General features: G+C 37.1%; 1 protein-coding gene across 1 annotated transcript in view; it reads right to left on the bottom strand.

Annotated features, from left to right (window-relative positions):
• Nucleotides 1-12,528, bottom strand: part of PALMD (palmdelphin) — a 29,125-nt gene that overhangs the window by 16,402 nt on the left and 195 nt on the right. The window contains exons 2-3 of the mRNA XM_010006649.1: nucleotides 9,223-9,268; nucleotides 3,921-4,001 (exon numbers count right to left, since the gene is read on the bottom strand). Coding sequence (XP_010004951.1) covers nucleotides 3,921-4,001; nucleotides 9,223-9,267 — 126 coding nt within the window. The 5' untranslated portion in view covers nucleotide 9,268. The remainder of the gene's footprint in view (nucleotides 1-3,920; nucleotides 4,002-9,222; nucleotides 9,269-12,528) is intronic.

Here is a 12,528-nt window from a genome sequence, read left to right as displayed (position 1 = left end):
CATACTGTTAGCCCTGTGGGACAATATTCTCTCTCTGAACATTGGATTATAGGAAACAAGAGCTGTTCAAGACTGATGTCTTGAGCCTTGAATCTACCTGTAGGATCACTTGGCAGCACTTCCTGGCAGTTGTCTTATGCCCAAATGAATTAAATGCAGATTTTAGTAGAATACTTCTACCTGATCTGGTAGGTGTATGTAGTCTGGTATTGCTGCAGCTCTTATTGACCACAAAATACTTTTTTATTTTTCAAGTTGAAGGGAGCAGTTACTAATTCCCTTTGAAGCTGCTTAGGTTTTAATTGTAAAAAAGTGAGATTTTAATCCTAGCTGGAACTCAATTAGTGTAGCTTTGCTGTCTTCAAAAGTAAATCTGTAATTCTTTGTGAGAATTACAGCAGGGCTGGCACTGTAGGCTTCAGAAACCAATAACACCCATTGCAATCAACAAAAGCGTAATATACTATTATAGGATAGGGTTAGGCCAAAGAAAACAAACTCCCTAAATACAGGCATAATACAATAGTGTTTTTGCCTTTTCCTAGAATAGTTTGCTGCTGCTTCCAAATAAATTCCATATAACCTTTTAAATTTAATTAGCCACTTCAAAAAAAACCAAATACATTGCGTGGTTTGGAACCAGAATTTGAACACCAGAGTTTCAAGGCTGCTCCACTGAAGCATCAGCACAAGCCAGTGCAGAAGATGCTGCTCTGGGGCTGGCTGGTTCTTTTTGCTGTCTAGTGTTTCTTTCTTCTGTAAAGCATCTCTAGCTCAGTGCTAGGCTCTGCACATGTTACAGCACTGACATGAAAGCACTTGCATTTTGCATTATGTTTGGTATGTTAAGGGAAAGGGATACTTACACATTGTGATTTGATAAGACCCTAGGAATGACCAAATTGCTGGTAAGCAATCACTTTCTTTTGTAGTTAATTGTCACAGTACTCCTGATGTAACAATATTCTGCAGATTCTGTGAATAATGTCCTAAGTGTGCTCCAGGTGTGACTCCACTGTAACCTTTAACAAGGCTGGGCTAACACTGGCAGATCCAGCCTTTGCTAGAAGGCACTGGTGTTCTGAGTTTGTGGGTCTTGCTCTCCCGGCAGTGTGGCAGTTCACTTTATGGCATGCTGGGAAAGGCAGAGGTAATTTTCACAGGAGATGGAGTTCAACACAACTCCTGCAACAAGAAGGTGTGTGACCACCAAGTACAAACACTAGTGGAGCTCAGACATGTTAGAAGCCAAAAACTTAATAAGCCAAAGTAGAAAAGCTCTTGGAAAGTATGTGCAAACCAGGGTTAACTAGACTTTTCAAACAACTCTGGTCCTTCCCCCTTTTTGCCTTAGTGAGAAGGATTCCAGGTGGGAGGAGGAATGAGTTGAGCATCTAGAATTACTTGAGAACAAAATTTCCCCTGTGTTCTCACTAGTAGCCCCTATTATTGCTTACAGTTCCATGAAGCCTTTTCCATACAAGTGTCTGTATTTGCTTGCATGTCCTTGACTTCAAGTGGTAGAGGTGCACTTGTTAGGAAATAAATATTTGTTCTCCAGTATAGTTCTACTGGGTAACTAAGACCTATTATGATACCTCATCTGTCTCTTTCTAGTAAGAAGCTGGTTGAGGACAGCAAATAAAGTCATTGGGAAGCCAGAGCAGAGTCCTATTTACAAAATGAAAATAATAACAATAAAAACCCTGAAACAAACAAACAAAAAACCCCCAAAACAAAAAACCCCAAGAAAGCAAAACCAAACCAAACAACCTTCCCCCTGCCCCCCCCCCCAACAAGCAGCCTTTTAATAAACCTGTAGCTAAGAGTTATAAATAGGAATGAAGGACAAAATAAGGAACAGGATACTGATATCCAGCTAACAGCAGCATCTATATGACAGTGAGACTTACTAACCTGCAATGGTTTCCTAAGGGACAGGTGAGAGTTATGCTCAATAGGTCACAGGACTCTAGATTTCACCATGTAAACTGGTAGGAGTATAAATGAGTGAAACAAACCTGACTCTAGGCAAATACTCAATGAATTTTATTGAAGTATCTACCTATTTTAGAAGTTTAAATCTGTTTTAAAATGATCTCTGCATTTGATTTTTGTTGCTTGACTCCATTGAAATACCTTATTTAGTCTGAAGCATAAACGTTTGTTAAAGGACAAGGCTTCCAGGGCATCAAGCAGAGAATGTTCACATAGCAATGTTGCACCTGGTACTAGGTGGCTGTCTTATTACTTGGTTGGAAGAAGTAGTCTCCATTTTCTGTGCTCCAAATAGTTAATTACATGTATTTATACATTGTACCTATATATATTTTTAAATGTATGCTTGATTCTTCTTTTCCAAGTGAATTATTTCCTCTACAGATCTTTGATTTCCCTCATATGTGATATGACTGATTTTAAATTAAATTATTTTCTGTATATCTGTACAGTTTCTCATAGAACAGGCAAATAAATAAAAATTTTCTGTCCTTTCCCAAAGAAAGAGCACTCCAGTAGGATTTTTCCAGGAGAATTTTAGCTCCTGTAAAATCCCATAAAACATCTTCAGAATAAGTATGAAGTGGATTTTTCTTAACTTTTTAACTCTGTACCTATTAACATTAGCTGAAGGCATGCACTAAATCTGTAAGGAAACTGCCTTAGGACTCTGCACACAGCAGTAGTGAGGATTAGCTGGTGGTCTAGAACAGATCAGTTTATCCTTCTTAAAAGAAGGGCAAAAGAGTCGTTCTGAATTTATGGCTATGGAAACTTGAAACACAAATTGCAGCACTCCGTGTAACCGTGTACTGAGCTGGAGAAAGACAGTCACGTGTTTGCTGCTCATTAGTCACAGGGCTTAGAAAAGTTAGTCCCCTTTCTTTTAGGCTAGACATTACTCATCTGCTCAGGCCTTTTCTTGTGGTCATTACCTTCCAATAAAACCTAAGCATGGGTGACTTTTGCATTTGTTTGCCTGGCCCAGTGGACTAGGATATTTTAATTTTTTTTTTTTTTTTTTTTTTTTTTTTTTTGCTTGAAACAAAAGAAGTTGGATGAAACCGAGGATCAGGTGTCTATTTTGAAGAGGAGTCTGTTTTAAATATTTCTCCCATATTTGCTCAGAGACATGCCATACTTCTGGTATTGCTTTCAACAACTTTCTTGAAACTGTTTATCCACTCGTGTAATTCAAAGAATATGTAAAATACCAAGTCATGCATATGTCTAGAAGCATACATTTTGTTTCATCTCCCTAAATGACATGTACAGTCAAATTGCAATAGACATTGAAAGAAGGGCAATGCTGGGGAGAAATCAACAAACACACTTGCAAGTGTCTACAGAGGTGGATCTTTTGGTTTCTCAGTAATTTGGACTTGTAATCCTGAGTTTACCAGGCTGTATTTCAGGACAGTATTTGCAGCAGTTACGCTGCTTTTTAAAGTATATAAAGAAACATTATTTTTTTACCCAAGTTATTAAATGAGCTGACAAAAGGTTATAGTCAAATGAAAATAGACTGGGTGTGTTTGGTTTTTTTTCCCCAGAAAAAAGTGCCATTAGATCTCATGATTGTGCTGCATCCTGTACCAAGTGAGGTTGCTGTAGTGGAATTCAGGAGCCAGCACACCCAGTCGGAAATGTAAGGATTCATTTTCAGCTCTGAGTTATTCCTAGTTATGATCTCATTTTATGCCATGAAAATGATCACATAACATTAGCTCCTCAGTGTAATTTTTTTCAAAGGGTGGTAGTTATTAAAGTAAAAAGGAGTCCTGGCAAGACTCCAAAATCTGTGAAAATTTGACAGTAAAAGCACCACTTAAATGCATGAAGATTTGCATTCCAAAATCCCAAACTTTTATTCATGCTAAATGACTTAAGGCTATATTTAGTTACATAAATCCAACACTTACCTTTAAATGTTGATGCTTCATTTTTTCCTCTTCTACTTTTAGACGTTTCTGTGTAATTTCTTCTTGCAGTTTTCTTTTATCCTAAAAATTAAGAGAACAATAAGACTTTGATTAGAGAAATTACTTGTTGCTAAAAAAGTTAAGTGTTGTTCAGTTAGATGAAATCTATCCATGCAAATGACGCCTTACTTTAAGGCTTACATGGTGCTCAGGCAGTGCATAATTCTTAGCAGCAATGGCTCATGTGTCCTATGCAGGTATGGTTTCCATTATTCTTTCTCTGAAGTACGTTTAAATGTGTTAACCACAAAGCAGGGACAATCCAAATAAAAAATAATTTACTGTTGGGATTGGTAGGGGAAGAAAATGGGAAGAAATGACACTTGAGCACAATTGTACATGCAAAATAAAGTTCAAAATGGGTCCTGACCAATATTCCTAAGGCAGCCCACACATAATTTAGGAGAGGAAAGAGTCTGCGTGGTTGACACTGTGCAGCTGTGATACATCACTAAATGAAGTGGGCTGTTAGTGAATCCGGCACTGAGTTTATGTATCTTTTTACTCATAACTGAAATGAACAGGAATGAAGACAAATTTATTTATTGTAGTATGCTTCATATTTGGTTTTATTATTCTGCTAAGTTTTTAAATGATTTTTGTCTGTGTGAAGGCTGCCTTCATGGCTCCTGAACTTCAGAAGGAAAAACCTCAAGTAGTACTGATCTCTTGCAGTGCCACCTTAATCCTCTTTACTACAGATTTTAAAAAAAAATTAAAAGGGTGAGCAGTCTTTGAACACTGGCAATGTTTGAGTTGCTTGTGTCTTTGGATACCTGCTGTCACGTGGAGTATCCTTGTGGCTTCTCTGCAAGGGGCCAAACACTGGTTTAGTACTTTGTGTCCTTAGCAGCCAGTGGGAAAGAAACCATGCCAAAGGAAACTAACTTTTACTCTCACAAGTTATATTAATAGACTACTCTCTTGGTCAGCCTGAATGCTATAAAATCCTATTATTGGACATGGCAACTTTCATTTTTCTTGGTATGTTTTAAGGAAGTAAAAATCTGTTGTCCTCTTCAGAAGTGTTTGACTGGAGGCTAATTCCCCTTTACTCTTAATTAGAGGAAATTACCATTGTTTTTAGACAAGAATAGTTTAGGAAAGATGAAGTTCTTCACAAACATAGGAGGAGACTTGCCCTTTCAGCCCACCTGAGGAGCCAGCTGTGTGCAAGGAGTGTAGAAAGTCAGTAAGGAAGTGCTGGGCTTGAAGCTGGGAGCTTTTCTCCGTGGTTTCCCTAAGGTCTGGCATTTAGAAACAGGACGAGCCATAGTGTGCTTAGCTGAATCACTTCAATGTTACTGGAAATTAGAAATTAGCAGAGGCCACGGGCTATAGGGACACTTTGTTCAAGGATAGGCAGTAGAAGAAACCACCTAGCCTTGTGGAGATGGAGGATTACAGGCTGGCCAAGCACAACTGATGGCCCACTGGTGTTCAGGAGGTGAACAGGCATCGGTTGTCTTTTTGTTGTTGCAGTCTGTAAATTGCAGGAGACATCTCTACACACCATCTGTACTTTCCAGTGTTTTCCTGATGGTGCTATTCTGCCTCTTCACTACACCAAACAGAGCAGGTAGGGATTGTGCCTCAAGAGTGTTATAATTCTGAAGGAAACTTAAAATTCTGGATAAGATTCTTAGCCAGAAAATGATCTTCTACTTGGCTTATAGTATCAAAAAATATTCTAAGGCAATTTCAATATTATTTTTGTACTAATGGAGATGTGTACTAAGAGTTTGGGCAGTCTGAAATGACAAGTGATACACCAAAACACTATGCAGAAAGAAATCAGAGTGTAAAGACACAAATAACTGCATTTTAATAGAACTGCAAAATAAGAAACCTATTCAGTAATGAAGCCTTTGCCTGTTCCTTTCATTAGAGATCTGTTTCTTTTGCATCTGATATTTTTCCCTTCAAGTTTTTTCCTACTTGTGTTCTTTGATGTTCTAGCATGTTTTAACTTCACTAGTTGGTAACAGACATCCATTATATAAGTATCCAGATTAAATAGGTTGAAATGGATTGTCTTGTATATAGCTAGTCAGGTAAAGCTAGAGGTCTATATGCCAGAAGCTAAATTCAGGGAAGATATGAGGAACCTTTTTGAACCTTGTGTTGTCAAGATAATTTTTGAAACCTGTTGTGACACTTCCCACAGTATATTCTGCTATGCTTTGTCTGCAAACGGTGTCTTACTCTACAAAGATTTGACTATACATAGAATGGCATAAATGTTTATTCCTAGATAGCTGAGGGATCTGTACTTGTACTAAACTTTCTACTGTGCCCCTGTAGATAATTAAGTTGCTGGCAGAAGTTCTCTATTCCTTTCTTACTATGTTGCTTTTTTTTTTTAATGAAAGAGCACCCTCATCCCTTCCTTTCTGTTGTGCTTCAATGCAAGGTGAGCTTTGGTCCTAATTTTCACCCCTACTGAAACATGTAGGAATTGTTCCTGACTTTTGAGCACAGAATTATCTTCTGAACTGGATCTGTCTGGAAACACCTCTGCAGGGCAGTGTCTTACTGGGTGTCTTGTATGCCAAGTCCATTAGTTTATGTCAGTGCTCTACTGTGGTGCCAATGTTGGTCTCTTGGTCCCATGGCAGGTGCTATGTACTGCCAAAACCAATGAAGCAGCTAATGTTTTAGCTAATTTATTTTAAAATAATTTTCCAGAGGTAATTCTTGGTTTTTTTTTTTTAATGAAAGAGCACCCTCATCCCTTCCTTTCTGTTGTGCTTCAATGCAAGGTGAGCTTTGGTCCTAATTTTCACCCCTACTGAAACATGTAGGAATTGTTCCTGACTTTTGAGCACAGAATTATCTTCTGAACTGGATCTGTCTGGAAACACCTCTGCAGGGCAGTGTCTTACTGGGTGTCTTGTATGCCAAGTCCATTAGTTTATGTCAGTGCTCTACTGTGGTGCCAATGTTGGTCTCTTGGTCCCATGGCAGGTGCTATGTACTGCCAAAACCAATGAAGCAGCTAATGTTTTAGCTAATTTATTTTAAAATAATTTTCCAGAGGTAATTCTTGGTTGCTATTGGGGGATCTTATCTGGAGGTGGACCCTTACACTGATGGCATGAGACTGCAGAAATGTCAGAGTTCAAATCTATAATCACAATTAAAATCTTCTATAATTTTTGTTTTCCTATAGAATGGAGGATATAATGAGAGGATGAAGCCTAAGGTTCCTCTTTGACTGTTTTGTCTAAATGCTTACTACAGCAAATATTAGCTTTTGTGTTTTAAGGTACGACATTCTCTTTAACAATATGGATGCATTTGTTTTTTTACATGTTATATTCTAGATACACCAGCAGCAGGTGGAAGCTACATAACAGCGAAGAACAGTTCCTTTTCAGAGCTGTGGGAGCATTTAAATATTAATAACAACAATAGGGGTTTTTCCTTTTTGCTTTGATACATACAGAAGATATGGAAAAGAATCTGAAAACTCTCAGTGGCTCTGTGAGAGCCGGATGCTGTAAAGGAGCCAAATATTTAACAACAGAAGCCAACCAGGTTTTAGTGCAAGTGTAGTTATTTACTGCTCTGAGTGTCCCTTGCTATCCTGTTAGATTCTTTACAACACAAATGTTCCCAGATCCTCCAAGTAACTCATAATTGTAATGAGTTGTTTTCTTAGAGAACTCATACTGCAGATTCTTAAACATGAAGATAATTTCTCCTTCATTTCTGCAGTGCATTATAGCAAATACTTTGTTCCAATTAAACGCTCTCAGCGGATGAAAGTAGAAAGCAAATAGTTTCTTTATGCAGCAAGTGTAAAAAAAGAAGTTGTGCCCAGAACCCAAATATTATTTCCTGTAATACAAGATGCTGGAAGCTGTCACAGTTTCTTAAAAAAAAAATACTTCTCCAGTATTCATCTGAAGGCAGAGATACAGCTAGGAGATGCTAACCCTAGTATGTTCATAGGCATCCTCATCAGGCAAGCAAGCTGCCCCATTTCTCCTGCTAGATACGGGGAAGTATAAAATATTGCAAGGCCTAAACTTTTCCGCAGAAACATCTATCTCTTGAGCACATACACTAGAGACAAAGTTCAGGTTATGAGTCTGGTTGAATCACCATTACAGTTGAACAAACAAATACACTTTAAAACCTTTCACATTATTGTGGGCTTGAGTTATATCTCAAGTAAAAATGATAAGTGATCCGGTTGACTTTTATTAAGTGTCAATAATTAAAACCCAACAAAATAAGGGCCCAACCTGTTAGACTCCTGTAGGTTTCCAGTTATACTTTCTCACATATATTTTGGTTTCAATAAGGTGTTTTGAACTCTGCTTTCTATTTGCCTAGTAGTGTTTGTTTCACAACTAATTTATCATGGTAATAGTGTGAAATATACCTTTTTTCCTTTTATTTTTTTCAAATATTGACTATGACAGTGAGTAATCCTGCAGTTTTCCTTTCATCCCAAAGGGGCCAAATTTTGTTTCAGCTTAATTATTTTGTAACTGAATAGGTTTCAGTGGAGAGCAAATCACTGGACTTGGATTTAGCCATTTTGTCATATCACATTGTATTTCTTTTAAAAAAACTCAGTATTTCCTTTAATACACAGTAAATCTTTTCAATCAGACTCCCCTTTAGAGAAGAAAATGTTTTCTAATGTCTTCAACATAAACTTCCCTGCATGCTTTTTTTTTTCCTCTGAAAACTGACAGGTAGGAATCTGCTTAATCCAAGCTTGTCCCTTTTTACTTTTCAGACAACAATATTTACAACAGATCATCAGTAATTCAGAAACTGTATTTAATTCCACAGTGCAAAACCCAAAATATTTTATCTTCTAGTTTTATTGTGAAATGGGAAAATTGATTTGTTCTGGAAATCTCTAGCTGCCTTTTGACCTGCTGTCCTTCAGGCAAACGTTTAGTTGTGACGATAGCAGTATGTATTTTAAAATGGCCAGTATTGATTTGCACTCATACTTTCACTGCTTTGAATTTAATTTGAAAGTGCAATACAACCCATAATGAAGTCACTACAGGCAACTTTGCTGTCTTAAAGCAATAGCTTATAAACCAGAATTAAAAAGGAAAAATTTCAAACGTATATAAGTCTCTTATTCTGTCCTGGGATAAATAATTCCTCAGCAAACACACAGCAGCTCATTAACACAATCCTAGTTTGTTGTTTTTTGGCTTTTTCTGTTTTGTTTTTTAAATAGCAAATGATAACTGTAAGCACTTACTGTTATGGCCTGGAATCTTTCTTTCAGCAATTCAGCTTCCTCCATTCTAGAAATCAAAAACAGACAAGTAGTGAAAGAAAACAGAATGAAAGCATAAGCAAAAAGCCTCCTGGTGGGGCTACAAAAAGAGCTGAGGTGATTTGATCCAATTCCAGAGCAGAGAGAAGGCAGAATTTTTGACTTGTCAGGAGAGTCCCTGAGCAGATGAGCAGATCAGTCCAGACAAACACATGTAATGAGGGTGTGTTGAAGAGGCAGACGTGGAGAGTGCTGGCATGAGTTGACTGACAAGTTGGAACAGTGGAGCACAAGCCCTTTTCCTTCAGAAGCTGCCAACTCTTTGTTTTAATGTGCTCAGTTAGCATGCCATTGCTTCTTTAACTGTTAAATGCCCAAAGCAGAGTGAAACTTCTAGGACCGTGGGAGAAGTAGGCTTGTATAATGTTCCTATTTCTTTCTTCCCTTTGTGTATGCTTCTGGTGATAAACAAGATATTTCAAGGTTATGAAGTATTTCTATTTTTTTATGACACTTATTTCACCTGTGTGTTTTACCTTGTTGTGGTGTTGGCATTGTACATGGCACAGGGTTTATTTGAAATGGTAGTTTTAACTTAGCTTCCTAAATTAAGTTTCTAGAGAAGCTGTATTCATAGCTGGAAGAATGTTTTAGAACTGCTAACCTGAGGTAAAATAAATTTGAAGCAATCAGGTCTGTCATTGAATGCAACTGTTAATCTGTGCAATTACTGGTCAGCTATCTAGGACTCAGGGGAAGCTTTGTCTAAGTAAGGATTTCAGGATCATCATTTCAGTGTTACCAAGATGAGTCGAAAATGTCAGTGGCTCTCAGGCTGGATTTCCATTCAGCTGACATGAAGGTTTTTTTTTTTGCTGTGGACTTCTGCTGAAAACAGCATTATGCTCCCTAGAGGATGGCGTATGTTTTGACCTTTTCAATTGCATGAGTGGGAGTCAGCCTTCCAAAATCAATCTAGGGAACTAGCAAAATAAGTGGAACTGCCTCTAGAAAATCCAGCTGTGGAAAAAATTCTAAGCAAGATAAAGCTGAATTTAAACAGCATAAAGATACAATGTGAATCTGGAATTGCTTTGTTACCCTCAGTATCATTGAGGACTTTGGAAGAAGACCAGCAGGAGGGTCAGTCAGCATATTTCGTGTGTTTGTTTTGTTTTTGGTTTCTCCCCCCCATCAATTCATAGAGAAGACTAAACTCAGCAGAATTAGAGTTTTGATGAGTGATTTAGTTTTACTTCACATGTCAGTATGGTGACAAATCAGCCTCCACTGTTAGCAAATTCTAAGATGTTACAGAGTTGAACAATTGATGGTGTTTTTTTAATAACTGAATATGAATCAATATTTAATTTCAATTTTCAGCTTTTTAGTATGATGGCACTCTATCCACAAGCAGACTCTTCCCCTCCACACTGGTGTTAAGGATGCACTGAAGTTTTGTTTATCCTGTGATCCACCTTGACGTTTTGTTCAAACTTGCAGAGATCCCTCCTTATATTCTCCAGTAGAGATATTTTTAATATTAATATGTGCCTTATTTGGTCAGCACCCAAAATTTAAAAAATTACCACATAAAAGCAAATGTGAAGTTCAAAGGCAAGTGTATGGAGGTATATCAAGAGACACATTAAATGAGAATTTAAATGTGTTCAGTTTATAAAATTGAGAATAAGTTCTACCACCCCACTGAGTTAAACATTCTTGCTGTAGAAGCCAAGAGAGAGTCTTTCTGTCTAATCTTTCATAAATTACTGTGGCCTGCCTATATGTTGAAATAAATTTCCCAATTTGATCTGTCTTCTGCAAAGTTCATCTAAAAATTAAGTGCATATGTGGACTTCAAAATGTTTAATAAAATTTTAAGCACAAGATGATTACATAAAAAATTAGGAAGTCTGTCTTGGGTCAGACTCTATACTCTGATATAAATGGGATTCCATTCTCAATGAATGGAGAAATAAGATCAGTACTTCAAGTTGAAGTTTAGAATCAATGTGATTGCATTGCTTTGAATTTTTATGATCCAAATTATTTTCCAAACTTAATGCAAAATTATTTAAATAGGGTTTTAAAAATCTTACTTGTATATGGTATGTGTTTACAGACCAGAAAAGTATTACACATACCTTTCCCTAGTCTAAACTCCCAGATCTTGAAGTAACCTGAATATGGTTTCTAAAAATGTTGCTTAATTTTAAAGTTACCATTATTAAGGAAGTATTTAAAGCCCACTTTCAACATTTTACATTTTTTAAATCATATATATCCCCTAGCTAGGCAGGATTTGTTGAGTCAATAGATTGTTTTCCAGTTATCTTAATCCTAATTCTAAATGGGATTTAGGTGCAAGAGAAGAAATGGACCAGCTGTCATTTTGTCTGCCCCTTAAGCCTCCTTCACCAATAGGAATATCCATGGTGTCATAGGTTAGATCAGTGAATCTGAACAGCTGTGTTTTCAGTCTGCAAAATTCCTGGAACAAGGGTTTTTGGAATTTCCTTGCCAGAAATGTATTGAGGAAACTACCTATTCTGCCATCTGTAGGCAAAAAAAGAAAAAAAATATTTTGGAAGAATGATTTTTTAGCCTGTGTTTTGGTAACTGGCAACTGCATGTTTTTCTTTTGGTAGAACAGTTTCTCTGAATGCAGAAAATATTTGTTGTATCACATGGTGAAGTGAAACAGGTTATGGTTTTGGTTTTTTTTGGCTTTAGTTCTTTCTTTGTTCATTGCCATTTTGCACTGTGTACCTAATGTAGGAGTAATAATGAGAATCTAAAGCACAGGTTGAAACAACTGCATTATGAATTCTTTCAGAAAAGTGTGTGGGAATTTAGAAGAATGTTGTACCCTGAACCAGAATCTAGAAGTAGGACTACAGAATCACTTTCACAATGGGAAATGCAAGTTCTGTTGTCCATGTGTGGAGCGAAGTCTTCATATTAGCGTAGAGAAATCCTGTCACTCCAGAACTTTAGTGGCTCTCCCTGACCACACTCTGCAAACAAACAGTCCTCTGTTCTACTCTTGCTCAACACACTGGGTTTTCTTTTGAAACAAATCATTAACCAAAGATAATGCAGGTATAGTGAGTTATAAATTATTGTAGTAGCAAACAATTGCTTCTAAGGAGAAACATCTCATGAAAGGTAATAATAAGATGTTTTCACTTTTTCAAAAATTTACTTGAAAAAGTGAGTTTGGAGTGAATAGAGTTTTCCAGATTGTTATCAGTTGAAAACATAGCCTGGGCTTTTTGGAAAGAG

The sequence above is a fragment of the Chaetura pelagica genome, unplaced genomic scaffold (genome assembly GCF_000747805.2).
Source record: "Chaetura pelagica isolate M959 unplaced genomic scaffold, ChaPel_1.0 scaffold69, whole genome shotgun sequence".
Taxonomy (NCBI): domain Eukaryota; kingdom Metazoa; phylum Chordata; class Aves; order Apodiformes; family Apodidae; genus Chaetura; species Chaetura pelagica.
The sequence above is the reverse complement of the archived record's forward strand: the minus strand, read 5'-3'. Positions and strand labels throughout refer to the sequence as shown.